At 44.7% G+C, this 27,898-nt stretch overlaps 1 protein-coding gene across 1 annotated transcript in view; it reads left to right on the forward strand.

The window, feature by feature from the left end:
• The window catches only part of TMC7 (transmembrane channel like 7), a 119,437-nt gene that overhangs the window by 24,068 nt on the left and 67,471 nt on the right, over positions 1-27,898 (forward strand). The window contains exon 2 of the mRNA XM_082260567.1: positions 9,578-9,818. Within this exon, the coding sequence (XP_082116693.1) occupies positions 9,578-9,818 (241 nt within the window). The remainder of the gene's footprint in view (positions 1-9,577; positions 9,819-27,898) is intronic.

The raw sequence follows: 27,898 nt of genomic DNA on the forward strand, positions 1-27,898 counted from the left end.
GTTTGATCAGATGCTTGGTGAGGAGAAGACTGTGTCTGCAAAATATGCAGAAGAACGCGACCGTGCAAAAACGGAGGCGCGTGATAATGAGAGCAAAGCCCTGTTCTTGGCTCGCTCCTTGGAGGAAGCTCTAGAGTGTAAGGTTGAACTAGAAAGAGTTAACCAACAACTGGTGTACAGAAATGGAAGATTTGGTCAGCTCCAAGTAGGGCTGGGCGATAAAACGATACCGATATGTATCGCGATAGTCCCGTGCTCGATAGCAATAAGAAAACTTGAACGATAAATCGAAAAGTCCGCTCCGACGGGTTTAAACTTTAAAAATGGCGCCGCCCGGCGCCAACACGTCATTGCGCACGCGCCGCCCCCGCTCGGGAGAGGCCGGGAATAGCCGAAATTACACGAGCGGTGAAGGCATGTGCGCAATGACGTATCGGCGCCGGGTGGCGCCATTTTTAAAACGAAGGCGCCTCTGGAACAGGTAAGTGAAACAGCTTCACTACCTGCCGTTATGCAGGGCTGTGGAAATACTACAAGGGATGCAGTGCTGCGGGCATGGTCTACCTGTACCATGCCCACAGCACTGCATCTCCTGTAGTATGCCCACAACCCCGGATCCTCTTGTGCCATGCCAGTACCCTGCATTCTCCTGTACCATGCCAGTCACCCTGCATCCTCCTGTACCATGCCAGTCACCCTGCATTCTCCTGCACCATGCCAGTCACCCTGCATTCTCCTGCACCATGCCAGTCACCCTGCATTCTCCTGCACCATGCCAGTGCCCTGCATTCTCCTGCACCATGCCAGTGCCCTGCATTCTCCTGCACCATGCCCGCCGTCCTGCATTCTCACCCTAGGGTCCTTATTTTAAATGGGTAATAAAAAATATCAATATATATCGATATCGACCGATATGAAACACTGATATCGTGATACAGTTTTCAGCCATATCGCCCAGCCCTAGCTCCAAGGATGATGTTGTGAAAAGCCTTCAGGAGCTAGAAAAGTCTAAGTGAGCCTTAGAACAGCAAGTAGAAGAGATGAAGATTCCGTTGCAGGAGCTGGAAGAGGAATTACAGGCAACAGAGGATCTGTCCCAAAGAGGGGATAGTGTGCCTGATGCAGTTTTTAGAAGGATCAGTGTTTTGGGGTCTGTCCTGAGTGAGCCTCAGAAATGTGATGACATGTTGTTTGAATCACCCCTTTGGAATAAACCGTTCCTTCAAAAACTTCAAGCATTGGAAAATGTATCATTAGAACTTCAGCAAACAAAGGAGCTGTGTAAGAAATGTGGTGATTTTCTCAGTTCAGGCTGAAAACCTAGTGGAGAAAACTAAAGCGGAGAAAACTAAAGCAAGTGATATAAATCTGGGAGAAAAAAGCAAACGCCACCTAGTGGAGAAAACTAAGGCTATTGGTGAAAACGTGAAGCAAATGAATAAGTGCCTTTCAGGGAATATTTCCAAAATGGAACTGGTGAAAGACAGGTGGCAGAAGTTTGAGCGTGATCTTGAGATGCATTCCATGTGGAATTCAGATAGAGAAAAGGAAATAGGTGACCTTGAGCGGTCAAATAGTTCAGCAGAAAGTGCATTGAAGAAACCTGTAAAAGAATGTGTTGCAGTTCCATGCTTCTTCACTGATGCAGAGAGGAGGTCTATAATGGATAGCACCCAGATCGCTGGGTTCAACTGTGTTGTTGCCTTTGACCCATATGTTGGTGGAAGGAAAGTTGATGATGTCGTTGGAAAAATGAACAGGGGTCACTTTGAAGAAATGTGTGACAGCCTGTTGTGGCAAATGGAAGGCCCTCTGCACAGCATCTTAGAGCAAGCTAAGCTCAAGAAACAAAGAGTCAATGATTGTGTACAGCTGTATGGAGAGGCAACTCAAGTCACAGAGGGACGTCAAGAGTCCCTACTTGGAACAAAGCTTAGTGAAGCAGAGGTTCTCAAAGTGTTGTGGAAAACATTTATGGATTGCAGAGAGAGGCGGCTCAAGAATGTTGAAGACATTAAGACTAGCCCAATTGAGTTGCCTATGGATCACGGTCCTCCATGGCAGATAGGACAAACTTGTATGCAAGAGAAACTTGAGAAGAAGCGAAATGATGCCAAAAATGCAGTGGAAGAATGTGTATATGAGATGAGACAAACTGTGTGACATTTATGAGAAATCTGTCAATGAAGATGACAAACAGTTTCATCCGTCAGCGTGAGGATAATAGGAGGCTTATCAGTGAGAGTCAGCAGTGCTTGACACATGCGTGCCTGGAAATCTGTGTCCCAACCCTAGGGTTGAAACAAGAGGGGGGTGTATGTGACCGGAAGTCAGGTAAATCTGGGAATGTAGTCAGAGAGGAGACACATTCCCACCTGGTTTGGAAAGTTCACCAATTACTATAGGGTGTCGGCTGCCAAAGGCAGTAGGAAGGTGTAAAGAAGTTGAAAGGCCTTCAGCTGTTCGGAATGAGGAAATGAAGGCCTTAGGAAATAATTTGTCCAGAGGAAGTCTATGGAAGCTGCCTCCTGTCGCCGTGTGGGCTGGGAGAGAGGACAGACAGATGAGTGCCTCCCGACAAGCTGGTGAGCATGGGAGAAGACCCCCTGAAGTGATGTGCGCTAAGGAGGGTAAACAAGTGTGAAGACTACTCGAAGTGAGGTCTTGGATCGTTTCTAGGTGAAAAGAAACCAATGGACATTTCCTGTGTGAAGGGGAAATTAAGTAAGACTGAAGACTTCTCAAAGGTGAGGACATGGACTGTTTTTCTATGTGGAGAGAAAACAAAGGGACATGTTCTATATGAAGAGGAAAAGGGACATGTTAAATGAACTGTTTGCTGTATGAAGAGATTATAAATGAACTATTGATGGTCTGCTGTAGGATCAGCAAATCTGCCCAACAGTAGGTTGCCCACCGTGGCAAGGATTTATTTTGTGTTTGATTTTATTTTGGATGTTTTTGCTGCATGCAGTCTGGTGAAGAAAATGGCATGAATAAACCAAACTGTTGTTTGCAACCACTTGTCGGCTATCTTACTGTGTAAACGCACCCCCCAAGGGGTCATCCACGCCTACCACCGAGCTAATCCTTACAGCCTCTATTGATATCGAGGACTCATATCTGCACATCCCTATTTACGCTGTACACCAGCATTTTCTTCGTTGCTCTGGTCCCAGCCTCCAAAATGGTTTATCTGGGACTGACTCTGGACTCATGAGGCCTCTGTGATGGTGTTTCTTCCCCCGGAAAAGCTGCAAAGTTGCAAAGGGCGATTCATTTGCTGTTATCCAGCACTCTGTTCTCATTGCAGACTTGCATAGAAGCTCTAGGCCTGATGGGGTCTACCTTCAGGGCGGTTCGGTTTGCTCAGTTCCACTCGAGACCTCTTCAAAGGGGTATTTTTGTCAAGTGGACAAGGATCCAAAATCTTTGACAATATGATTCGGTTGAGTCAAAATGCAAGAAGTGCTCCTCTGTGGTGGCTCAGTTCCTTGGCCCTGCGTCAGGGCAAGTCCTTCCTTCCATTGTATTGGACCGTGCTATCAACGGATGCCAGCCTGTCTGGCTGGGGGGTGGGTGGGTACTTGCAAAGCCTCTGAAATAGTCCAGACTTCCGATCATTATTCTGGAACTCGGAGCGATCAAGCTTTGCTTGAGTCACTGGACAAATCGTCTGCAGGGTTGTCCAGTTCGGATTCAATCAGGCAATGCCATGGCCGTGGTTTACGTCAATCATCAAAGGGGCACCAAGACTGTCCTGGCGGCCTAAGAGGTGGCCGAGATCTTAATATGGGCAGAAAATTTTGTTCCAGCCCTCTCTGTTGTGCATGTACCCGAATGGCGAACTGGCAGGCGGATTACTTGAATCGTTGGGTGTTGGATCAGGGGGAATGGTCCCTGCACCCAGAGGTGTTTCACCTGTTGTTTGTCCGGTGGGGGACACCCGATGTAGACCTGTTAGTTTCTCTGGATCCTCTTGCCGATGCCACAGACGTACTGCTGGCTCCTTGGGGTCAGTATCGGCTGATCTATGAATTTCCTCCGCTGAAACTTCTGTCGAGGCTTCTGTGAAGGATAGAGGTGGAAGGGATTCCAGTCATTCTGGTGGCCCAAGACTGGCCTCGCCGGTCTTGGTATGCAGATCTGGTAAGGTTGGTCGCCGATGCTCCTTGGAGACTTCCTCTCAGGGAAGATCTGTTGTCTCAAGTGCCGATCTTCCATTCTGCTTTACAGGCGCTGGCTTTAACGGCGTGGCTGTTGAAACCAAGGTTTTGAAGGATAGGGGTCTTTCTGACTCGGTGATTCCTACACTTTTGAAGGCTAGAAAATCTACCTCCAGGAAGATTTCTCATCGTACGTGGAAATCGTACATCTCATGGTGTGAATCGATGAAGGTGCATCCACGCTCCTTTTCAGTGTCTAGGTCTAGGATATTAGCTTTCCTCCAAAGAGGGGTTGAGCAGCAGTTGACCTTGGGTACAATTAAAGGCTAGGTGTCGGCTTTGGCTGTGTTTTTTTTTTTTTTTAAAGCTACGAATTCTTTGATTCACACTTTTATTCAGGGAGTTCATCATGTGGCTCCACCTCCATGGGTTCTTAACTTAGTATGGTCTGTTCTTCTTCTTCAAAAATCTCCCTTTTTAAAACTTCGGGAAATTCCCCTGCTTACACTGTCACAGAAGGTAGCCTTTTTGGTGGCTATGACCTCTGCCCGCAGAGTGTCTGAATTGGCGGCACTGTCCTGCCGTTCTACTCCGCTGGTGGTCCACAGAGATTAAGTGGTACTTTGACCTAATCAGTCGTTTTTTTTTACTAAGGGGGTTTCTGATTTCCATTAAATGAAGACATTGTGCTGCCTTCTCTCTGTCCTGAACCCAAGCATCCCAAGGAAATTGCTTTGCATTCTTTGGCTGTGGCTCGGACAATTAGGGTTTGCCTGACGGTTACTGAGTCTTTCAGGAAATCAGACTCTCCTTTTTGTCCTCCCAAAAGGACTTCGGAAAGGATTGGCTGCGTCTGCTGTGACCAAATCCACATGGATCAGGCAGACGGTGGTACAGGAGTATTAACTTCACTTGAGTTAGGTTCCACCTTTCCCTGTGAAGGTGCATTCTGCTCGGGCGCTGAGTGCCTCTTGGGCCTATCACCATCATGCGCCCGTAATACAAGTTTGCAAGGCGGCAGCATGATCGTTTGTGCACACGTTCTCTAAATTCTACAAAGTAGATGTGTTGGCATCCTCGGATGCTTCTTTTGGCTGCAAGGTTTTGCAGGCTGCTGTTTTTTAAAAGAGCAATTTTTTCTCTGAGGGGGAATGTTGTTTCTAGGTGAGCTCCAGTTGTTCGTGGTTGAGCTCCATGTCACCTGGTTGGCTAGGTTTAGCCTTTTGGAGAATTACATTCTTTCTCTACATTGTTTTCACACCCCTCATGCAAATACTGCTTTTGGACGTCCCAATGATTAAGAAGAATATGGAGCTGCGTCTGTCAATGAACGATAGAGAAAACGGGGTTTATGACTTAACCGTAAAATCATTTTCTCTGATGTTAATTGACAGACTCAGCGCCCGCCCCTCTATTTCTGAGTGGGTTGGGGTTTTTTTACTTCTGACACTGCTTGCAACAAAACTGAATCCTATAGCAGAGTGAGTGGGTGTATGCCTTCAGGAACTGCCACATAGGCGTGGTAAAGTTTTTTTTTTTTTTTTTTTTTTTTTTTTTTTTCCTGCCTAATGTCCTACTCCTGTAAGGGGCAGCATAACCCAATGGTTAAGAAGGATATGGAGCTGTGTCTGTCAATGAACTTCAGAGAAAAGGATTTTACGGTAAGTCAAAAATCTTTTGTGTCCCCTAACCACCCACCTACAATTTGACATTCTGACCGCTCAGGTGTGTTTACATTATCATGGCTGTGATGTGGCAATTTTATTTTGGCATATCAAGTTTGACACACCGCAACTGTGTGACAAATGTGTGGAAGTTGTGTCAGATCCCCGTTGGGATGGAAAAAAAATCCTCCTGGGGACTAAAAAACAGGCAGCAATATCACCTCCTAAATGCCTGTAAAACTGGTCTACCCACCTCAGATTGCTTGTCAAAGGCGCAGAAGAGCCTGACAGCTGTGTGAATGAGCCCTAGTGCTTCTGTGTGCGTTTCCTTTACCTTAATACATTTTTATTTTACTTGCAGCAAATAAACCCTTAGTGTAATCGGGACCAAATATCAGGTTTTAATGCCTCTGAGTACATAATCTCAACATTAATTTGTTCTCATTGTTTGAGTTGTAACAAATTACTTAAAAAATCCTAATTATTGATTTACGTGTACTAAACACTAGGCAGATACATATGCAGTTGAAATACATACAGTGCCTTGAAAAAGTATTCATATCCCTTGAAATTTCCCACATTTTGTCATTTTACATCCAAAAACGTAAGGCTGAATTCAGCCTTTCGCATGGTTCAGGATTCGCATGACAGCATCTCCATGGCTGCTGCAGAGTCTGTGCGTCTTTGGCTCTGTTTCAGGTCCTCAATTCAGCCAAATATTTGGGTCTAATTTGTCCCTGAAACGGAGAACAGAGACGCATCTGCATTAGGTGTGAACCCAGCCTAAATGTATTTTACTGGGATTTTATGTGATGGACCAACAGAAAGTGGCATATAATTGTGAAGTGGAAGGAAAATGATAAATGGTTTTCAAAATATTTTACAATTCAATATGTGAAAAGTGTGACATGCATTTGTATTCAACCCCCGAGTCAATGCTTTATAGAACCACCTTTCACTGCCATTACAGCTGCAAGACTTTTTGGGGATGTCTCTACCAGCTTTGCACATCTAGAGAGTGACATTTATGACCAATCTGTTTTACAAAATGGATCAAGTTTTGTCAAATTGGATGGAGAGCATCTGTGAACAGCAATTTTCAAGTCTTGCCACAGATCCTGAATTGGATTTAGGTCTAGACTTTGGCCATTCTAACACATGAATACGCTTTGATGTAAACCATTCCATTGAAGCTCTGGCTGTATGTTTAGGGTAGTTCTGCTGGAAGGTGAACCTCTGCCCCAATCAAGTCTTTTACAGCCTCTTAACAGGTTTTCTTCTAAGATTGCCCTGTATTTGGCTCCATCTATCTTTCCATCAACTCTGCGCAGCTTCCTTGTCCCTGCTGAAGAAAAGCATCCCCACAACATGTTAAATTTTGGTCTCATCTGTCCAGGGCACCTTCTTCCACATGTTTTCTGTGTTCCCCACATGGCTTCTCGCAAACTGCAAAAGGGACTTCTTATGGCTTTCTTTCAACAATGGCTTTCTACTTGCCGCTCTTTCATAAAGGCCAGATTTGTGGAGTGCACGACTAATAGTTGTCCTGTGGAAAGATTCTCCCACCTGAGCTGTGGATCTCTGTAGCTCCTCCAGAGTTACCATGGACTCCTTTGCTGCTTCTCTGATTAATGCTCTCCTTGCCCAGCCTGTCAGTTTAGGTGGACTACCATGTCTTGGTAGGTTTGCAGTTGTGCCATACTCTTTCCATATTTGGATGATGGATTGAACGTTGCTCTGTGAGATGTTCAAAGCTTGGGATATTTTTTATAACCTAACCCTGCTTTAAACTTCTCCACAACTTTATATCCCTGACCTGTGTGGTGTGTTCTTTGGCTTTCATGATGCAGTTTGTTCACTAAGGTTCTCCAACAAACCTCTGAGGGCTTTACAGAACAGCTGTATTTATACTGAGATTAAATTGCACAAAGGTGGACTCTATTTGCTAATTAGGTGACTTATGAAGACAATTGGCGTCACTAGATTTTAGTTAGGGGTATCAGAGTAAAGGGGGCTGAATACAAATGCATGCCGCATTTTTCAACTAATGTATAAAATGTTGAAATCCAATTATCATTTTCCCTCTTCACAATTATGAACGAATTTGTATTGGTCTATCACCTAAAATCCCAATAAAATACATTTACGTTTTTGGTTGTAACATGTCAAAATGTGGAAAATTTCAAGGGGTATGGATACTTTTTCAAGGCACTGTATAGTGGTATTGTTTTTCCTGCCGCCTTATCTTCTCATGCTTGCGAGGCACCACATCCTGGCCTGGGACCTAATCTGTAGTTACAGTAGGACCTAGACACTTGGATTGCAGATTAGACAACAAAGGGGTAAAAAACACACTAATAAGGTTAGTGCTATGCTCTCTGCTTCTGGCAATATATTCATTGCCAGCTTGTGTGCACACAATGGAACCTAATGGATTCTTGGTGCTTCCCCTGCTTTTCCTGAGTGGAGTGCTGCTATGCAGAAGATTACCAGAGGCTGATATAAAGCTGGCAATATACTGAGCAAAATGTTGCTTCGTGGGTGGCCCTGTTGACACCCTTCCTCCTGATATTCTTTGTTTAGAAAAATTAAAGACGACCGGTGAAAAATTGTTGTCCAAACAGGGTATTTTTACAGCAGGCAGCTCCGGCTGTCAGATAGCAATAACCGCAGTGGAAGATTTATCAATCTACGTTGCTTCTTCGTCCTTTCCGGTTATACAGTTTGGAAAAATACTACACTTTGTGCTCCCCTCCCTCCTTTTTTATACGTGAGACCTGGTTTTTAGTGCATAGCATATTTTTCTAAGGGAAACAGATTTATCCCTCTGAACTCCTTAAAGCAATATAAGACCTCCCTGTTGTGGCCTTGGACTCATACCAGCGATTTTATATGATGATGGCTGCAGCACTAAAGTTGGTGAAAGTGGTTAATGCTGAACTTCACAAGAATATCACTCCTGGATATTATTTTGGGACCTTTTGGTGTAGACTTATTTTATTTTTCACATTTTTATATCTGTGTTATTAAAATTTTGGTCTATATACCAGGGCAACACACTGTTTTTTATATGTAGTATTCACGCTGTTTATTGTGGATGGAGGAAGCCAGTCAAATTTTTTCATTCAGCCCTTAGCCTCACTGGCTGAACAAAAAAACCAAGCCAAGTATGGCCAGCTTAAGATTGTTTCACTAATTACCTTCAATAAATACATTTATTGTCCATTTTTAATAAATGGCCTCCCATTTAAAAAAAAGTGCATGCTGCACCTAATTATAAGTGTACTTGCACTTCCATTTCTCTCTTAGTCTCCCTACATAGTCCCACAAACACCGGTTGAGTCCACCTAATGCAGCTTCCTGTGATGTTGTAGAGTTGGCTACACTCAGTGCTGCCCACTCCATTTTGGATTGACAGCACTGACTCTCTTGCTGAAGTGTCTGGGAGAGGGAATGTGTGGGACACAAGTGGAAAAAAAAAAGATTTGCCCTAGTCAGAGAAATTAAAGGGTTTTTTAAGCCAGTTTTTTTTTTTTTTTTTTTTTTTTTTATGGTTAGGCTTGGGCATCACATAGTAACAGGATTTGGGAGGACTTGTTAAGACTGTCATATAGGCATCTTTACTTGTACTTTGATGTAACTGATGCTATATCTTGTATTAGATCTGTTAGATCTGTAGTATTATTTTATCAATAATGGTTTTAGTACAGTACAGTTTTACGATGACGATAATTTTTTCTTTTACAGATGTTTTTGTCTCGGAAGGAGATGTGGTAGCACCTAACCAATTCTTACATGAACTGCCAAGTTACCAGTCTTTGGTTAGAAGAAGACCCTCAAATTATGGAACCCTGGACTCCCATAGAAGTAATCGCAACCTGAAACGCTCATTGTCGCGAGAGCCTAGTCGTTTGGAATCCATTGAAAATGATTTTAGTATTCCTTTGAGAGAACAGCCCATCAGTATTGAGGAAAAAAAGAAATTGCGGTAAAATTTTTACCTTTTTTATTATGAGCTTTGGCTATGGAAAACATCTTTTTTTTTTTCTTCATGTAAGGAAGGGAGCGTTCCAGTATAGATGGTAATACCAGATGTTCTTGGTACACAGTCCCTACAGCTTTCTTGAGAACTATAGTGGCACCCACACCCAGTGGTTGTTCATAGTGCTCTATGGCCATTAACCACTTTACCACCGGAGGATTTTGCTGTCTTACGTCCAGGCCACTTTTTGCGATTCGGCGCTGTGCGACTTTAACTGACAATTGCGCGGTCGTGCGACGCCGTACCCAAACGAAATTTACGTCCTTTTTTTCCCCCCAAAAACAGAGCTTTCTTTTGGTGGTATTTTATCACCTGTGCGATTTTTTTTTTTTTTACTTTTTGCGCTATAAACAAAAAAAGAGCGTTTATTTTGAAAAATTAACAATATTTATTTTTAACATTTTTTTTATATGAAATTCCTCCCAAAAAATATGTAAAAATCAAATTGTTTTAACATTTTTGGCCAATTTGTTTTCTGCTACCTATGTTTGGTAAAAAAAAATCACAATAAACGTATTTTGATTGGTTTGCGCAAAAGTTATTGCGTTTACTAACTAAGGGAAAGATTTCTGTCATTTTTGGTGTTTTTTTTTTTTTAACGAGTAATGGCGGCGATCTGCGATTTTTTTTTTTTTTTTTTTTTTTTTTTTTTTTTTTTTTTTTTGTGGGACTGCGACATTGCGGCAGACAGATCTGACAGATCTGACCCCTGACTGACATTTTTGACACTTTTGGGGGTACCAGTGACATTACTGTAGTAATCAGTGCTATAACTATGCACTGTTACTGTAAAAATGACACTGCCAGGGAAGGGGTTAATGTATGCCTGGTGCTTACTGACGTGTGGGGGGGGAGGTGACTGAGTGAGTCAGGGACAGATCGGATGTCCAGCTATGCTGAACACTCCGATCTGTCACTCCCTGTCACTTAGGAGATCCGCCCGCTCTGTTTACACAGGCGGGTGGATCTCCAAACTAGATTCCCCGACGATCGGGGAAGAGCGGCGGCGATCGCCGCCGCTCCTCCCCTGGCCCGACTCCCGCTGTGAATAAAAAAGCGCGAGCGCGCCGCCTACAGGGGGAGGAGTCCGGCGAGTAGGTCTACGTCGCTGGACGATAACGAGCCACTGTGCCGCAGTAGAGGCACAGTGAGCGGTCGGCAAGTGGTTAATCCTGCTGTATCTGTATGTTCTAACTGCTATGTCTGATTTCACTATTGGGAGCACTGGAGGTACTAAAATTAATATTCTCATCTCGGGTAAAACCTAGGAGCTACAGCAATTTCTACACAGAATGTTCAAAGTCTGAAATTTTTCAATCTTAATTTAAATCTAAATCAATATTTATCTGTAGATTTCCTTTCTCTATTTGCATTTTTACATGCTCAATTTATAACATTAGAAGATCACATTTTCCAAGGCTGAGGACTTCTCTACAACTCAGAGGGAATATAGTTATCAAAGAAAACAGAACAGTGATGGGATTTTTTTTTTTTTTGTACAATATATTTTACTGAAATTTACAATAAAAGATGTAAACCAGGCATGTCCAACCTGCGGCCCGGAACCCCAGGCAATGCGGCCCACTGCCCCCTGACAATTTTTTTTTATTTTGCTGGGGAGGAAGGAAGTCGGGTCGGGGGCATGGCCACAGTGGCTTCCAACTAACGGTAGGCAAAGGCTGTCTCGGAGGGGAGGGGGGAGGGGAGCATGTGCAGTGTTTCTGACTCCTACCACCATGACCACTTCAAATCACTGAAGTGGTCATGGTGGTTAGTGTTCCTTTAATATCTCTCAGAAGAAATAAACCTCTGTATACTGATTCCATTTCATTTGATCATCCTCTAGTTGTGTTAAATTAGTGCGGGGGGTGCGCCGGTGCGGGAAGGGTGCAGCGGCATTTTATTACTTATATACCTTAACTATAGTATATATTTTATATGCGGCCCGAGAAAATTTCTCTACACTCACTGTGGCCCAGAGAAGCCAAAAGGTTGGACACCCATGATGTAAACCTTCAGGAGCCAATGGCTCAATTATTAGGGGCGGAAGGTATACATAAAAGAATATAAACCACAGCCTCATTATTAAGAAGTTAGGATCATGCTGGTCAACAGGAAAGCATTTTATCAGTAAAACCTATAAAGGAGGTGACTAAAGCAGATTCACTGCAAGCATAACGTCAATGTAAGGGTATGTCCTATTTACTGAATTTCTCTGGTAGAGGGGGGGGGGCGGGGGGGAGAAAAATAAAAGGCCCCTAATGTAGGCACCTAACCATATGATTGGGGGATAAGAGAAAAGGAAAAGGGGAAGAGAGAGTCCCCCATCCCTGAGACCACAGAACACATATCCCTATTTATAAAATCGGAGATTTAATGCTCTGATCAGGTTGATCCATGAGGGCCATATCTTCAAGAAGGAGTCATGTTTATCCTCAATATGGCTGTCAATTTTTTATTGATCATAGTATCATTCTGATGGGTTTAACCCTCCTGAAAATTCAACAAAGAGGATCTCCAGAATGGAGCAATAGTTTGGTGGCACTAAAATCATTTCACCGTTTTTTGATGTGTAGCTTTATTTGGTTTAGTCAACAAGGCCTCAACTGGATCCTTATGCAGATTAAAATTGAGAACTGGTATGTATACTCTAATCCAAAGTTTCTGTGTTTTAGGGCATGACAGAAATGATAAGGTTTGTTTAAAATTGACTGTATACATGCACACTTCAAAATATAGTCACATGGGCAATACATCTAAAAGGTTAAAAGTAAAACCATGACAGAAATGATAAGGTTTGTTTAAAATTGACTTTATACATGCACACTTCAAAATATATTCACATGGGCAATACGTCTAAAAGGCTAAAAGTAAAACCTATGTGGCTCATGTCCAAAGTTAAAAATGCCATTATGAATAAGAAAAATGCATTAAAAAAAAAATTAAAATGAAGGAAAGCTATCTCATTTGAGGTTTATGAAGAATATACCAAAATATGTAAGAAGGCCTATCCTGATGGGAGATTTCAGGACTTTAAATACAGTCCAGCTTTGTGAACAGGTAAGACAAGGACAACCTGTATTTCTAACTATTGCTTTGTAAAATGGGGTAAAATTTGGAATGTAAAGAAAAGTATACAGCGTAGCGCAACCTCTGATAAATCTGTAAATCAAACCTCACACTATAGTGATTATAGACAATGTGCTAATAAACAAGTGAGTTCACATCAATCTCCATATAACAAAATAATATGAATTGTGATGTGACAATAAAAATAAAGTAAAATGATAATCGTCCGTTTATAATAATGATCCACCACCAAGTAGATTTCTTTGTTTTTAAGCCAATAAATATTTGATACAGAGAGCACTAGATTGGCTGTATTTTATTCCCATCTCTATATTTACATCGGCTTACTTGGATGCTGACACTGAGCTAGAGGAGATTTGGAGAATTGAGGACACTATATTCCCATAATTTAGTCCCTTAAAGGGAACTACGGCTTGTTTTGAGTGGTAATGTAGGGGTCATGACACTGAGGTGCGGAGCTAGTGGTGCACGAGTGGTGGCTGACACTGAATATTGCAAGAACTTTCGCTTGTGGTGGATCATCTATATTATTATAAATGGACTATTCTCATTTTACTTTATTTTTATTGTCCCATCACAATTTATATAATTTTGTTATATGGAGATTGATGCAAACCTATTTGTTAGCATAGTGTCTATGTTTACTATAGTGTGGGGTTTGATTTACAGATTTGAGAGGTTGCACTACACTGTATACTTTTTTTTATATTACCTTTTGAGTGTGGTGAAATCACTTTATTGTGGCAGCAGCAATCTCGAGAGTTGTATAGTGCGTAGGGGGGCGGTAAAATTCAACAACTCAGAGCTCAGTTTTAGGTCAGTTACCAGATGTCACATCCCATCACTGATAAGTATACATGTTTGCCAGCACACCATGGAGCTTGCATAGCAGTCCAAAAAAACGTTTTTCTCTTTCGTTCATTGACGGACACAGCTCCTCATCTTCTTGACTATGTGGGTTATGCTGCCCCCTACAGGAGTAGAACACTAGGTAAGAAAGAACTTGACTACGCCTATGGGGCAGTCCCAGGGGGTATACTCCCACTCTCTGCTATAGGTAATGTTTTTTTTTTGTTTTTTTTTTTCTGCCTAGTCAGGAGTAAGGACCTAGTTCCTTGCTGGGACCTCTGGTACTGGCAATTTCTCTTACGTCCTCCGACAGTCGCCGCCTCTTCATATTCGTCACTAATGGGGTTATTGACCTTTGCTCCGTAGGAGTAGCTAGGCAACAGAATATATTAATATCAAAGCTTTTAGCATATCCCACCCCCAGGGGGTGGTCCCCTCAGTCAATACCTCCCTGCTTCCTGCATTTCCAACTCAGTTTTCTAATGCCTAGCTCAGGAGTAGGTTAGGCTGTTCCTGTGCTGGGGCTCTTAGTCTCAGCTTCTTTTCTCTTTTTGATTTTATTTGGAGTTTTTTCTCTTTCTTTTACTTAGCTGTTTATTTTCAGCGTTAGTTAGCTTCTTCTGATGAAGATGATCGTGCGGAGCTGGGTCTCAGTCTGGCCACCCTGGATCCCAGGGCTCAGGGCCAGGGGCTTCCCAGCCTGCCATCGAGCGTTCAGCTTAGGTTTTGCCCTGGCACATTGAACGACCCATCCCTGTTCGCTGCAGGGATGCTATCGGTGAGGTGGCTACCTCACTGGACACCATTGCGGTTTCGCACCGCAGTTCCGCTGCGTCATGCTTGCGACACTCCCTGTCTTCAGTGCAGCGGTTTGGTCGCTGGAGCAGGCTCCCCACGCCATCCGGACTGGTAAGTGTTACTCTATGTGGGGACCTGTCTATTTGGGTGTCAGTCTGGGACTGTGTGACCCTGCATGTCTGTGTGGCTGCTGTGCTCCCTGTCAGTTCCTGTGTGGACTTGCTGCCTGTGTGTGGGCTGTGAAGGGGGGGGGGGGGGGCTCTCCCTCTCTGCTGGATGTATGCATGAAGCAGTCAGATTTGAGGCATGCTGTGCGGCGATCGCTTTTTTTGAGGCAAAATCATGATGGCCGGTCCTGTGTGGTAATGCACGGCGTTTTGGCGCCAAACGCCGCCATTTTGGCGGCGATCGATCAGGCCACATGTCGGCGCCATGTTCTATTTGCCCAAGGAATCCTCAGCCGGGCGGCCATGTTCTTCCCTTTTTTCCTGTATTCCTTGCCCAGTTTTCTTGTCCCTGTGGGGGTCGGTGTATTCAGTGGGTGCGGTGGGCTACGCTCGCCGCGATCTTAAAGGGGCAGTACCCCTTTCTTCCTTATATTGCTGGGGCATGGATTCTCAGGATTGCAAGTTCCCTCCCACCTTGGTGGGGGGGCCAAGGGGCTGCTGCTTCCCCCGAGGGGGCTGATCTGGCCACTATTGTGGCAAACTTAGCTGCTCAAGTGCAGATGCTGGTGGCTGATCGATCCACAAAACAGGGTGTCTATTTCCTCTGATTCAGAGGGCGATGGGGCTGCTATGGCTGGAGTGTCCTTCTCAGGGTCTCACTCATCCCTAGACCTTGTGGGGTCTGACGGGGAGGCTGAGGTGGAAGGGGTTGATAATTCTCCCCCTGGCTCGTCTGAAGAGCTTGCACTCATGGATGAGTTAGTTGCTTCTATCAAGCAAACGCTGCATTTGCAGGATGAACCATGTCCTCCTGCTTTGATGTCCTCTTATGGGACGCAAAGGAAACGCAAAACATCGCAGGTTTTTCCTTGCTCTACGGAATTTCAGCGCGCTGTTGATGAGCAATGGCGCAATTTAAAAAAGCCTTTTGCTGTGCCAAGTAGGTTCAAGCTGCGTTATCCCTTTACACCAGCTACTGATGAGCGTTGGTGTGTGCCGCCTCCGGTGGATCACGCGGTGGCGATTTTGAATAAATCAACTGCGATCCCTGCTGAGGATACCCCGGTGTTCCGGGACCCGACGGACAGGAGATTGGAATCTCTGGCCTGTCATGCCTATACGGTTGCTGGCTCTATGCTAAAGCCTATTTTTGCTTCCATTATGGCCGCCCAGGCTATTGCGGATTGGACGCAGGTGCTCAGGCGCACTCTGGTGGCTGACTCTGCCCCGCCGACAACTTTGGCTATGGTGGATCAGATTCATCAGGGTGTCATGTATTTGTGTGATGCGGACTTGGATTTAGTCCCTTTGGCTGCGCGTCTTTCTAGTGTGGCGGTCTTGAACCGTCGCCTGATATGGCTGAAATGTTGGTCGGTTAACCAATCTTCCCGCAAGACTTTGGCTAATTTGCCCTATGCGGGATCTCGCCTTTTTGGCGAATCTTTGAATACTCTGATAAAGGGTATTTCTGGGGGTAAGAGCACTCTCTTGCCCCAATCTCACAAGAATAAGTTTGTTCGTGGTAAGAAGAATGCCTCGTTTAGGCCCTCTCAGGGGTCCTTTCGTGCCTTTCGGTTGCACTATAAGGGTAAGCCCTTCAAGGGCCAAGGCTCCCAGAAGAAGCCGTGGACGGGTAAGCAGAAGTCCGGCCAGTCCGGGCCCGCTGCCCATAACAATGCGGCCTGAAGGGACGCCCTCACCCGGTTCTGGGGTGGGGGGACGTTTGCTTCAACCCTGGCTGGACCACATTCGGGACAGGTGGGTTCAGGAAATCGTTCGATCTGGATACAAGATCGAGTTTCTTTCTCGGCCGGCGGGCAGATTTTTCCCCTCAAACCTTCAGCTGACTCCGGAGCGCTTGCAGGATCTGCACCTGCCGGTGCGGGACCTGCGGGCCCAGGGAGTGGTGGTTTCCGGTGCCTCATCGGGACAGATTTCGGGGGTTCTATTCCAATCTGTTCACTGTGCCCAGAAAGGAGGGCAAGGTACGTCCGATTCTGGACTTAAAAGCTCTGAAACACTTTGTGCGGGTTCGCAAGTTCCGCATGGAATCCCTACGATCAGTGGTGGCTGCCCTGGTTCCGGGGGAATTCATGGCCTCCATCGACTTCAAGGATGCGTACCTTCACATCCCCATTTTCGAGGGTCACCGGAGGTACCTTCGATTTGCCATTGCGGAGGATCATTATCAATTCGTGGCGTTGCCCTTTGGTCTCGCTTTTCGGCTCCGCGGGTTTTCACCAAGGTGCTTGCGTCGGTTCTGGCCTTATTGAGGGCCCAGGGCATTTCTGTCCTGGGGTATCTGGACGATATCCTGATTCGGTCCGCGACCAGTCAGGGCCTGGTGAACGACCTGTCCATCACGATGCAGACTCTGCAGGAATTCGGTTGGACGATAAATTTTCCAAAGTCGACGCTGTGTCCGTCGGTTCGTCTTCCCTACCTGGGGATGGTCCTGGACTCTGTTCAAGCGAAGGTCTTCCTGCCGGAAGACAAGCTCCGGACACTTCAGGACGAAGTCAGGTCCCTCAGGGACAATCAGTGCTCGTCCCTCCGGACGTATATGAGGTGTCTGGGATTGATGGTTTCGGCCTTCGAGGCGATTCCCTTTGCCCAGTTTCACACACGGAAGCTTCAGGCGGAGGTCCTGGCCAAGTGGGACGGGCGTCCGCAATCTCTGGATCTGCGGCTGTCGTTGAGCCGTCTTACCCGAAGGGGTCTTTTGTGGTGGCTCCAGTCCCCGGCGGTGTCGGGGGGCAAGTCCTTTCGTCCTTTGTCGTGGACGGTGATCAACACGGATGCCAGCCTGTCGGGCTGGGGTGGTGTTCTGGGCGTTCTGTCCGCCCAGGGAACTTGGTCGGAGGAGGAATCCTCCCTTCCGATCAACATTCTGGAATTGCGAGCGATCACTCTCTGTCTTCTGCGTTGGACGGACAGGCTTCAGGGCCGTCCAGTTCGGGTACAGACGGACAATGCCACAGCGGTGGCCTACATCAACCACCAAGGGGGCACCAGGAGTGCCCGAGCGGCTCGGGAAGTAGCCGACATTCTGTCTTGGGCCGAGACGCACGTCCCGGCGATATCTGCAGTTCACATTCTGTTGCCTAGCTACTCCTACGGAGCAAAGGTCAATAACCCCATTAGTGACGAATATGAAGAGGCAGCGACTGTCGGAGGACTCAGAGAAAGGAATTTTACAGGTAAGATTTTACAAAAATTCAGTTTTTTTTTCTTTTCTAATGGAATTTTTTTTTCCTCTCTACTATTTTGTTCCTGTTGAGAATCTAAAATCACCGGACTGGGCGACGGACTGGGTAATCTAGATCCAAAGGGTCCACCTTGTCTGGCTAGGGAGCGCCTGCAGATGGCAGCTCCACGCTAGTTTGGCTGTGACATAGCACCACTGGATGGGGGCTAGTCTGCGAGTTAAACATTTCGCGAGGGTGCATACGACCTGTCTTCAGCCTGAGTCGCAGCATTCCTCCTGGCCGACAGCACCCACATTACGATGGAGCAGTGGTCTGTCCGGAGCGATGCCCACTCTGTTCCTGGTGTGGGAAGTAGCTGTCCCCCCTCTACCCCTGAAGGATTTTGGGGTGGACGTGGGCCCCTCCCTGGGATGGTCAGACCCCCGGGCTGCCCGTCTTCCCAGACTTCCCCAGACAACCCTTCTCGGTGGTCTTTTGCAGGCCTTTGTCACCCCCATCTGCCCACACCCCCCTCCCCCCAAATGGGGTGGATAGTCAGACCCCCAGGATCCCCTCCTTCCCAAACAACGCCCTCTCCCCTTTCTTGGTGGTCTCCTGCAGGCCTTTGTCTACCCCCATCTGACCACCCCCCCCCAATGGGGTGGACATACCTTTTTTAGGTCTGTCTGGGTATTTAGCTGGCAAAGGGGGTGGACGGGATGCATGCCGCCGGCGACTAGACGATCAAACTTTGGGAGGAGGTTAGGTCTGGTGGGGGTGCCTGCCAGGGCTCCCATTGCTGTTGGGATAATTTTCGAGCTTCTAGGGCCCCCCCCCCCCGGAGCTGCGCGTTGCCGCCGTTTTCTTGTAGCTTTTTATGCTACAGATCGGCGGCTATGTTTGTGTAGCCTCATGGCCATTTTCTTGTGGTTTCCTATTGAAAATAGTGGTGGCCATGTTTTTGAACCCGGATGGGCGGTGATTCGGCGGTGGGAGCCCCTCCTCGGCCTCCGGTGCTGATCCCTGGATTTTTCTCTTCCTGATCGCTGCATGGTATGCAGTTAGTTCGGTGCTGTAAGTGCCTGATCGGTGGTGGTGAGTTTTTGTGGGGTTCTCTCTCCCTCTCCGCTGTAGCAGTAGTAGTGCTCTGTGCTGGGCCTTGTGGTGCCACCAGCGCGGTGGTGGGGTGTCCTTTGCAGTGTGATGCACTTTTTTTGTGTGGGTTCCCCTCTCCACTAATGGAGTCTGTGGAGCATATTTCACCACCTGATCCCCTCTGAGGCTGCTCAACAACTGATTGCACAGATGGTGGTCCTGGAGTCCTTGGTGTCCCAAGGTAGATTTATTCCTGGAAAAAAATGGGCTAGTAAAAAGCGTCCCCCGCCTTCACCTGCTTCATCGGTCTCCTCAGATCCTGAATCTGATTCGGCAGACATGAGTTATCCTTCTGGGTCGCTGTCCATGCACCCTGCGTGCTCAGATAGTGAGAATGATTCCTCTGCTCCTTTAGCCGCACGTGAAAAGGTGCTAGTAGATGCACTGATTGTATCAGTGTGGGAAACCTTTAAAGATTGTGGATGCGATTAACGCAGCATCAGAGGCATAGGTCACCTTTGGCACCCACAGGTCCTCCAAGGTAGCGAAGGCGGTCCCCTTTCCTGCTTTAACAATATTGTCACAAAACAGTGGGGGTGCACACTTTTGCAATTCCTAAGCATTTTGCAATGTGGTACCCTTATGAGGATTCCCTGATTACAGGACAAGTGGGTACACAGTCATTCGCTCCAGCTGCAAGGTTGAGTTTGCTCCGGAAAGATTCTTCCCTTCCAACCTGCACTTGTCCCCAGATCGCTTAAGGGATCTCTTTGGGGCAGTGCAAGACTTGTTACTTTAAGGGGCGATTGTTACGGTTCTGACATCGGAGTGTTTTCAAGGTTTTTACTCAAACCTGTTTACAGTTCCCAGGAAGGAAGGCAAGGTATGTCTGATTCTTGGCCTCAAGGCGCTAAACTGCTTTGTGTGGGTACAGAAGTTCCGAATAGAGTCCATTCGCACGGTAGTGGTGTCCCTACACCAGGGGGATTTCCTTGCTTCCATCGACCTCAAGGACGCCTACCTTCACATCCCAATATGTGCCGGCCACCAGTACTTCCTCCGCTTTGCCGTGGACAAGGAGCATTTTCAGTTTGTGGAGTTACTCTTTTGGTCTCGCCTCCGCTCCTCGGGTCTTCACAAAAGTGTTGACCCCGGTGCTAGCATTGTTGCATCAGTGGGAGGTACCTGGATGATCTGCTGTTGCAAGTAGAGTCTCCAACTGCTCTGTTGGTCAACTTTGAGGTTACTCTGTGAACTGGAGTTCAGTTGGATTCTGACTCTTCAGAAGTCTGCTCTGGTTCCGTCCACCCACTATCTGGGTCTGACTCTGCCTCAGCCAGGGTGTTTCTTCCTCTGGAAAAACTCCAGAAATTGCAAGAGGCAATTCAGCTTCTGCTATCCAGCAGACAGTCATCTCTTTGGACCTGCATGCGGGTGCTGGGCCTGATAGTATATACCTTCGAGGCGGTTCTGTTTGCACAGTTCCACACGAGATCTCTGCAAAAGGAGATCCTGGTGATTGGAACAAGAATCCTCAGTCTCTAGACCATCTGATCCTGTTGAGCTGGAGTACGAAAGGGTCCCTGGTTTGGTGGCTTCGTTCTCCGGCACTTCGTCAGGAAAAAATCTTCTTTTCTTCAGCTGTACTGGACGGTCGTCACCACGGATGCCAGCCTGTCCGGGTTGCGAGGCCTTCTATGCACAGATTGTGCTCTGGCGGTCTGAATTCAGGAAGAGTCCAGGCTACCGATCAATGTACTGGAACTCCGAGCGATCAGACTTTGTCTGGATCATTGGACTATTCATCTTCAGGGGTGTCTGGTACAAATGCAATCAGACAATGCCACAGCCATTGCTTGAGTACCATCATGGGCCAGGTTTCAGCCTAGGTGATTTTCTTTCAACCTCCCTTGGCCGCACATTCCTTGGTGCGTACCTTTTTATCCAGGGAAACAAGGGGGAAAAGGTTGAGACTTTAAATAAAACAGGTGACACAGCCACTGGGGTTAAAACATAGTAACAAATTTATTGTATAAATACATGTACACATAACAGAAATAAAGATGACTGTAATATAAATGAAGTATATTGGTAAAAGGGGTATGGAAATGAACTTCTATGCATGTGCCAAAGTTGTACAATAACCCAACAAACATTGGGCACAGTGTAGTATATAACAGTAACCCATAGTAATGGTAATAATCTGCATCAATAGGCTCGACGCATTTCTGTGGACTGTATTCCACTTCATCAGGAACAGATGTATGATGTGAATCTGCAAAAAATATATATGTAAAAAGAGTATCCCATGGAGTAAAAATAAGAGAAAAAAGAAAAAAATGGAGAAAGGGCAAACAAAATCTACTCACAATATAGCTCGGATCAATGCAGATCATGTAGGTACATGATGCCGGATCCGGCCGAAAAACCAGCCTTACTGGGAGCTGTGGGGACGCAGAGAAAGCGGCAAAACAGGCATGAACATGGCACAAACAAGGTGTAAATAAGAAAATTATATAAAGAGAAATGAGAAAGATGAGTGACCAACATAGTGGTGTCAGAGCTTATCTGAAGAGATTGTGAGTAAAGTGTGCTTAGTACAATGAAAAGTACTGCTAAATAGCATAGTGTCTTAAAGTGCTAGAAATAAGACCTGAATAGACACCAGAATAAGATGGTACAAAAAGTGCTTTGGCACATCCAAATGGAATAGAGCCCCAAAAAAAGGTAGTGAATGTGTGGGTGAATGAATACATTGAAAGGAGGAAGGTCTCAGAAAGATTACATAGAGAAAAAGCATACAAAGGGTGAACGCAGTGTGACTTAGTCATAAGTTGATAGCCAAGGTAAAAATCAGCAGGATCGTGGGAACTGAGGAAGATGGAGCAAGTTGCTTCCAGGGGAGATGCAGCATGGAATGCCGAACGCCGGCCCCTTCTGTGTTCCCAACGCGACACTGGCTTGTGGAAAAGGTATCCCTCCACGGGAAATGGGCGCCAACGGCATCCAACACCAGGAGGGGCGCCTAAAACATGCTACGATGGATGAACGCAGCCAATGCCGTGACGCCAATTAATGACGTCACAGGCATGGCGCAATGTGTGGCGCCGATGCACAGTGGGACATCCACCGACCAACCACGCCCAGGAGGGCGGGGCAGAAAGGGAAGAGTCCCGGTGTGCGTCGCAGCTCCTGGAGACCACTTTGTACTTTTTTGACCATTAGTAATCTCCCATTTTTAGTTATCACTGGTCACAGACCTCCTTCCTACAGGAGGTCTATATATTGCATACATACTGTATATCATACCAGATCTATGCTTGTCTTATCATTTATAATCCATATTTTTATTATTTTTTACCATGCTTAGCCCATTATTGTCTGCCCACCAGCATTGCAGTCATGGGGGTGTTTTTTGTTGGTCTGGCTGAGGATTCCCTGTCTCCAGGAGCCGCGACGCACACCGGGATTCTTCCATTTCTGCCCGCCCTCCTGGGCATGGTTGGTCGGGTGGATGTCCCACTGTGCGTCGGCGCCACACATTGCGCCATGCCTGTGACGTCATTTATTGGCGCCACGGCATTGGCTGCGCTCATTCATCGTAGCGTGTTTTAGGCGCCCCTCCTGGTGTTGGATGCCGTTGGTGTCCATTTCCTGTGGAGGGACGCCTTTCTTTCCGCACGCCAGTGTGGCATTGGGAACACGGGGCCGGCGTTCGGCATCCATGCTGCATCTCTCCTGGGAGCAACCTGCTCCATCTTCCTCCTTGGTTCCCACGATCCTGCTGATTTTTACCTTGGCTATCACCTTATGACTGTAAGTCACACTGCGTTCACCCTTTGTATGCTTTTTCTCTATGTAATCTTTCTGGGACCTTCCTCCTTTTACTGTATTCATTCACCCACATGTTCACTACCTTTTTTTGGGGGCTCTATACCATTTGGACGTGCCCAAAAACTTTCTGTACCATCTTATTCTGGTGTCTTTTCAGGGCTTATAACTAGCACTTTCAGACACTAATGCTATTTAGCAGTACTTTTCACTGTATTAAGCACACTTTACTAACAATCTCTTCAGATAAGCTCTGACACCACTACGTTGATCACTCATCTTTCTCATTTCTCTTTATATACTTTTTTTCTTTTCACTTTGTTTGCGCCATGTTCATGCCTGTTTTGCCGCTTTCTCTGCGTCCCCACAGCTCCCGGTAAGGCTGGTTTTTCGGCTAGGTCTGGCATCATGTACCTACGTGATCTGCAATGATCTGAGCTATATCGTGTGTAGATTTTGGTTGCCCTTTCTCATTTTTTTTTTCTCTTATTTTTACCCCATGGGATACTTTTTTTTTTTTTTTTTTTTACATATCTACTTTTTGCAGATTCGCATCATAAATCTGCTCCTGATGAAGTGGAATACAGTCCACAGAAACACGTCGAGCCTATTGATGCAGATTACCATTACCATGGGTTACTGTTATATACAGTGCCTTGCGAAAGTATTCGGCCCCCTTAAATTTTGCAACCTTTTGCCACATTTTAGGCTTCAAACATAAAGATATAAAACTGTAATTTTTTGTGAAGAATCAACAACAAGTGGGACACAATCATGAAGTGGAACAAAATTTATTGGATATTTCAAACTTTTTGAACAAATAAAAAACTGAAAAATTGGGCGTGCAAAATTATTCAGCCCCCTTAAGTTAATACATTGTAGCGTCCCCTTTTGCTGTGATTACAGCTGTAAGTCGCTTGGGGTATGTCTCTATCAGTTTTGCACATCGAGAGACTGAAATTTTTGCCCATTCCCCCTTGCAAAACGGCTTGAGCTCAGTGAGGTTGGATGGAGAGCGTTTGTGAACAGCAGTTTTCAGTTCTTTCCACAGTTTCTCGATTGGATTCAGGTCTGGACTTTGACTTGGCCATTCTAACACCTGGATATGTTTATTTGTGAACCATTCCATTGTAGATTTTGCTTTATGTTTTGGATCATTGTCTTGTTGGAAGAAAAATCTCTGTCCAAGTCTCAGGTTTTTTGCAGACTCCATCAGGTTTTCTTCCAGAATGGTCCTGTATTTGGCTCCATCCATCTTCCCATCAATTTTATCCATCTTCCCTGTCCCTGCTGAAGAAAAGCTGGCCCAAACCATGATGCTGCCACCGCCATGTTTGACAGTGGGTATGGCGTGTTCAGGGTGATGAGCTGTGTTGCTTTTACGCCAAACACAACGTTTTGCATTGTTGCCAGAAAGTTTGATTTTGGTTTCATCTGACCAGAGCACCTTCTTCCACATGTTTGGGGTGTCTCCCAGGTGGCTTGTGGCAAAATTTAAATGACACTTTTTATGGATATCTTTAAGAAATGGCTTTCTTCTTGCCACTCTTCCATAAAAGGCTAGATTTGTGCAGTATACGACTGATTGTTGTCCTATGGACAGAGTCTCCCACCTCAGCTGTAGATCTCTGCAGTTCATCCAGAGTGATTATGGGCCTCTTGGCTGCATCTCTGATCAGTCTTCTCCTTGTATGAGCTGAAAGTTTAGGTCGGCCAGGTCTTCGTAGATTTGCAGTGGTCTGATACTCCTTTGATTTCAATATTATCGCTTGCAGAGTGCTCCTTGGGATGTTTAAAGCTTGGGAAATCTTTTTGTATCCAAATCCGACTTTAAACTTCTCCACAACAGTATCTCGGACCTGCCTGGTGTGTTCCTTGTTCTTCATGATGCTCTCTGCGCTTTAAACGGACCTCTGAGACTATCACGGTGCAGGTGCATTTATACGGAGGCCTGATTACACACAGGTGGATTCTATTTATCATCATTAGTCATTTAGGTCAACATTGGATCATTCAGAGATCCTCACTGAACTTCTGGAGAGAGTTTGCTGCACTGAAAGTAAAGGGGCTGAATAATTTTGCATGCCCAATTTTTCAGTTTTTTATTTTTTTTTTTTTTTACTTTATTTTTATTTGCATATAAAATCTCAATATACAGAGTTCCACCAATTTAGTTTAAATTCACAAGTTGCATAATTAAATTATGTATCAAAAAGGCACACAAAAGAAATCATATACATTTTTCCCTTCCCACCCTCCCCCTACCTCCCAGAATTCCTCCCCTACTTGCCAGCCGTTTCGCTCTAAGATGCCTCCCCATAGTAGATATGCTAATTATTTATCTCGATATATTTAGTTGATTTTTTAAATTCTTTCCATTTCCCCCATTTTCTTATCATATTTTTTGTAATCTCCTCTTGTGTATTACATAGGTATTCCATATTATATTTATTATTTATCTTTTTACACCAATCCTTTATTTTCGGACTCCCCTTTTCTCTCCATTTTTCTGGTATGGTTCCTTTTGCTGTATTCAGCATTGTTGGGACCAGAGTCATTTTATATTTCTTTAAAGGTATTGTTGTTTTGTGAAATAGACATGCCCATGGATCGTCCGGCACTTTTATTTCGGTGATGTCTTCAATCAGTTGTCTTACCTCTAGCCAAAAATCTCTTATTTTGGGACAATCCCAAAATAAATGATAAATTGTACCTATGTTGCCGCAGTCCCGCCAGCATTTGTCTGTCTTACCTGGTTGGTATTTATTTATCACTTCTGGGGTGATGTACCACCTGTATAGACATTTGTAATTTAATTCTGTAGTACTGACATCTATGGCTGTGGATCCCGCCATCCCCAGTACAATCCCTAGCTCCTGTCCTTGCAAGTGTATTCCTATTTCTTTCTCCCATTTTCCTATATATGGAGGTTTCTCTATACTGTGCCATTCCGTCAGCATTTTGTAAATCTGAGACACTCCATGCCTTTGCTTGAGGGAGTAGCTCAGTTTCTCGATATTGTTGAGATTTTTTTCCGACCTAATCGGCTGTGGTAATGAGCTGACAAAATGTTTCAGCTGGAGATATCTCCAATTATTTATTTTTATATTATTATTTTCTTGTTTTAATTTCTGAAGTGTTTTTATGTGCCCTTTGTGTAAAATATCTTTTAGTTGAGTGTTCCCTATCCAATTTCCCCCCTGTTCTTTCTCCCCGGGTGGAAAGTATTTAGTGCCATTTAATGCTATCATTGGTGAGTTATATTCCCATTTCAGTTGCTTATTTATTCCATCCCATATTTTATAAACTACTTTTGTCAATTCATGTGCTCCCTGTGTTTCCCTATATTTTGGTGGGATCCAAATTGTTTTGTGTAACTGGATATTATTTTGTGTGCATTCTATCTCTACCCATCTTTTTTCTCTCCTTTCTATTTTTGTCCAATCCACCATTCGTGTGATAATTACCGCCTTGTAATACCTCTCTATGTCTGGGGTGGCTAATCCTCCCTGTGCTTTGCTTCTTGTCAGGATCTTATACTGTACTCTGGGTTTTTTCCACTGCCATATATACTTTGTCAGTAGGTTTCTAATTACCCTAAAAAAATTTGCGGGGATGTTTATTGGCAATAAAGAAAAGGTATATAAGATTTTTGGCAAAATAAACATCTTAACGACATTGTTTCTTCCGATCCATGAGATTTGACCATTTGATTTATTTCTTATTTCTGTTTTTATTTCATTCAATAACGGTATATAATTAGCTTGGTATAATTTTTCAGTATGAGGAGTTAAATATATCCCTAGGTATTTTAATTTTTCTTTTGTCCACGTATATGGGAAGTGTGTTTTTATACTTTGTTCTTCCTGTGTATCTAACCTTATGTTGAGAATCTCTGATTTTATTGGATTTATTTTAAAGTTTGACAACTTTCCATAATCTTTTAGCTCCTTTTGAATATTTGGGAGAGTGATCCTTGGATTTGTGACAATGAAAAGCAGGTCGTCAGCGTATGCTGCGACTTTGTGTTCTTCTTGATTTACCTTCACTCCTTTTATGTCTACATTTTGTCTAATTTTTGCCAGTAATGGTTCCAGGGTTAACACAAACAATAGGGGTGACAGGGGACATCCCTGTCTCGTCCCATTACTCATTCCAAATTTCTCGGATAAGCTTCCGTTTATTTTTATTTTTGCTGTGGGGTTATTATATAATGCTTCTATCCATAGCCTCATTCTTGGCCCAATCCCTACACTTTTTATGGTTTCTTTCATGAAGTCCCAGTCGACCCCATCAAAAGCCTTTTCGGCATCAATTGATAATAGGATGGAGGGGACTTCATGTTTTGTTGTTTTTTGTAAAAGTAACAAGGTGCGTATAACATTATCCTTACCTTCTCGACCTGGAACGAATCCAGTCTGGTCCGGATGGATCCACATTTTTAATAAATCTTTTAATCTCGTTGCCAAAATTTTCGCAAATAATTTTGTATCTGTATTTAACAACGCGATTGGTCTATAACTAGAGCATAGGGTTTGATCTTTCCCTTCTTTCGGTATGACCGTTATATATGCCATTAGAGATTCTTCTCTTAGTTCTTCCTTCCCTATTTTATTCAAATATTCTAGCATTTTTGGTATTAATATTTCTTTAAATCTTTTATAGTACTTTATTGTGTATCCATCTGGACCTGGACTCCTTCCATTTTGGGTGGTTTTTAATGCTTCTCTTATTTCACTTTCAGTAATTGGCGCTTCAAGAAGTTCCAATTTATCTTCTGGGATCTTGGGCAGGTTTGCTTCCTCAATATATTTTTGGATATTAATTATTCTTTCCTGCCTTGTTTTTGAGGTTTCTTTCTTCCGGACGTTATATAGCGTACTATAGAAGGCATGGAACGCTTTAGCTATTTCTGTAGTTGGATTTACTGTTTCATTTTTACTGTTTTTGATTTTTTCTATATAATTTTTTGATTTTTTTCTTCCTCAGTAATCTTGCTAGGGATTTC

The sequence above is a fragment of the Pelophylax lessonae genome (assembly GCF_965119305.1).
Source record: "Pelophylax lessonae genome assembly, chromosome: 6".
NCBI lineage: Eukaryota > Metazoa > Chordata > Amphibia > Anura > Ranidae > Pelophylax > Pelophylax lessonae.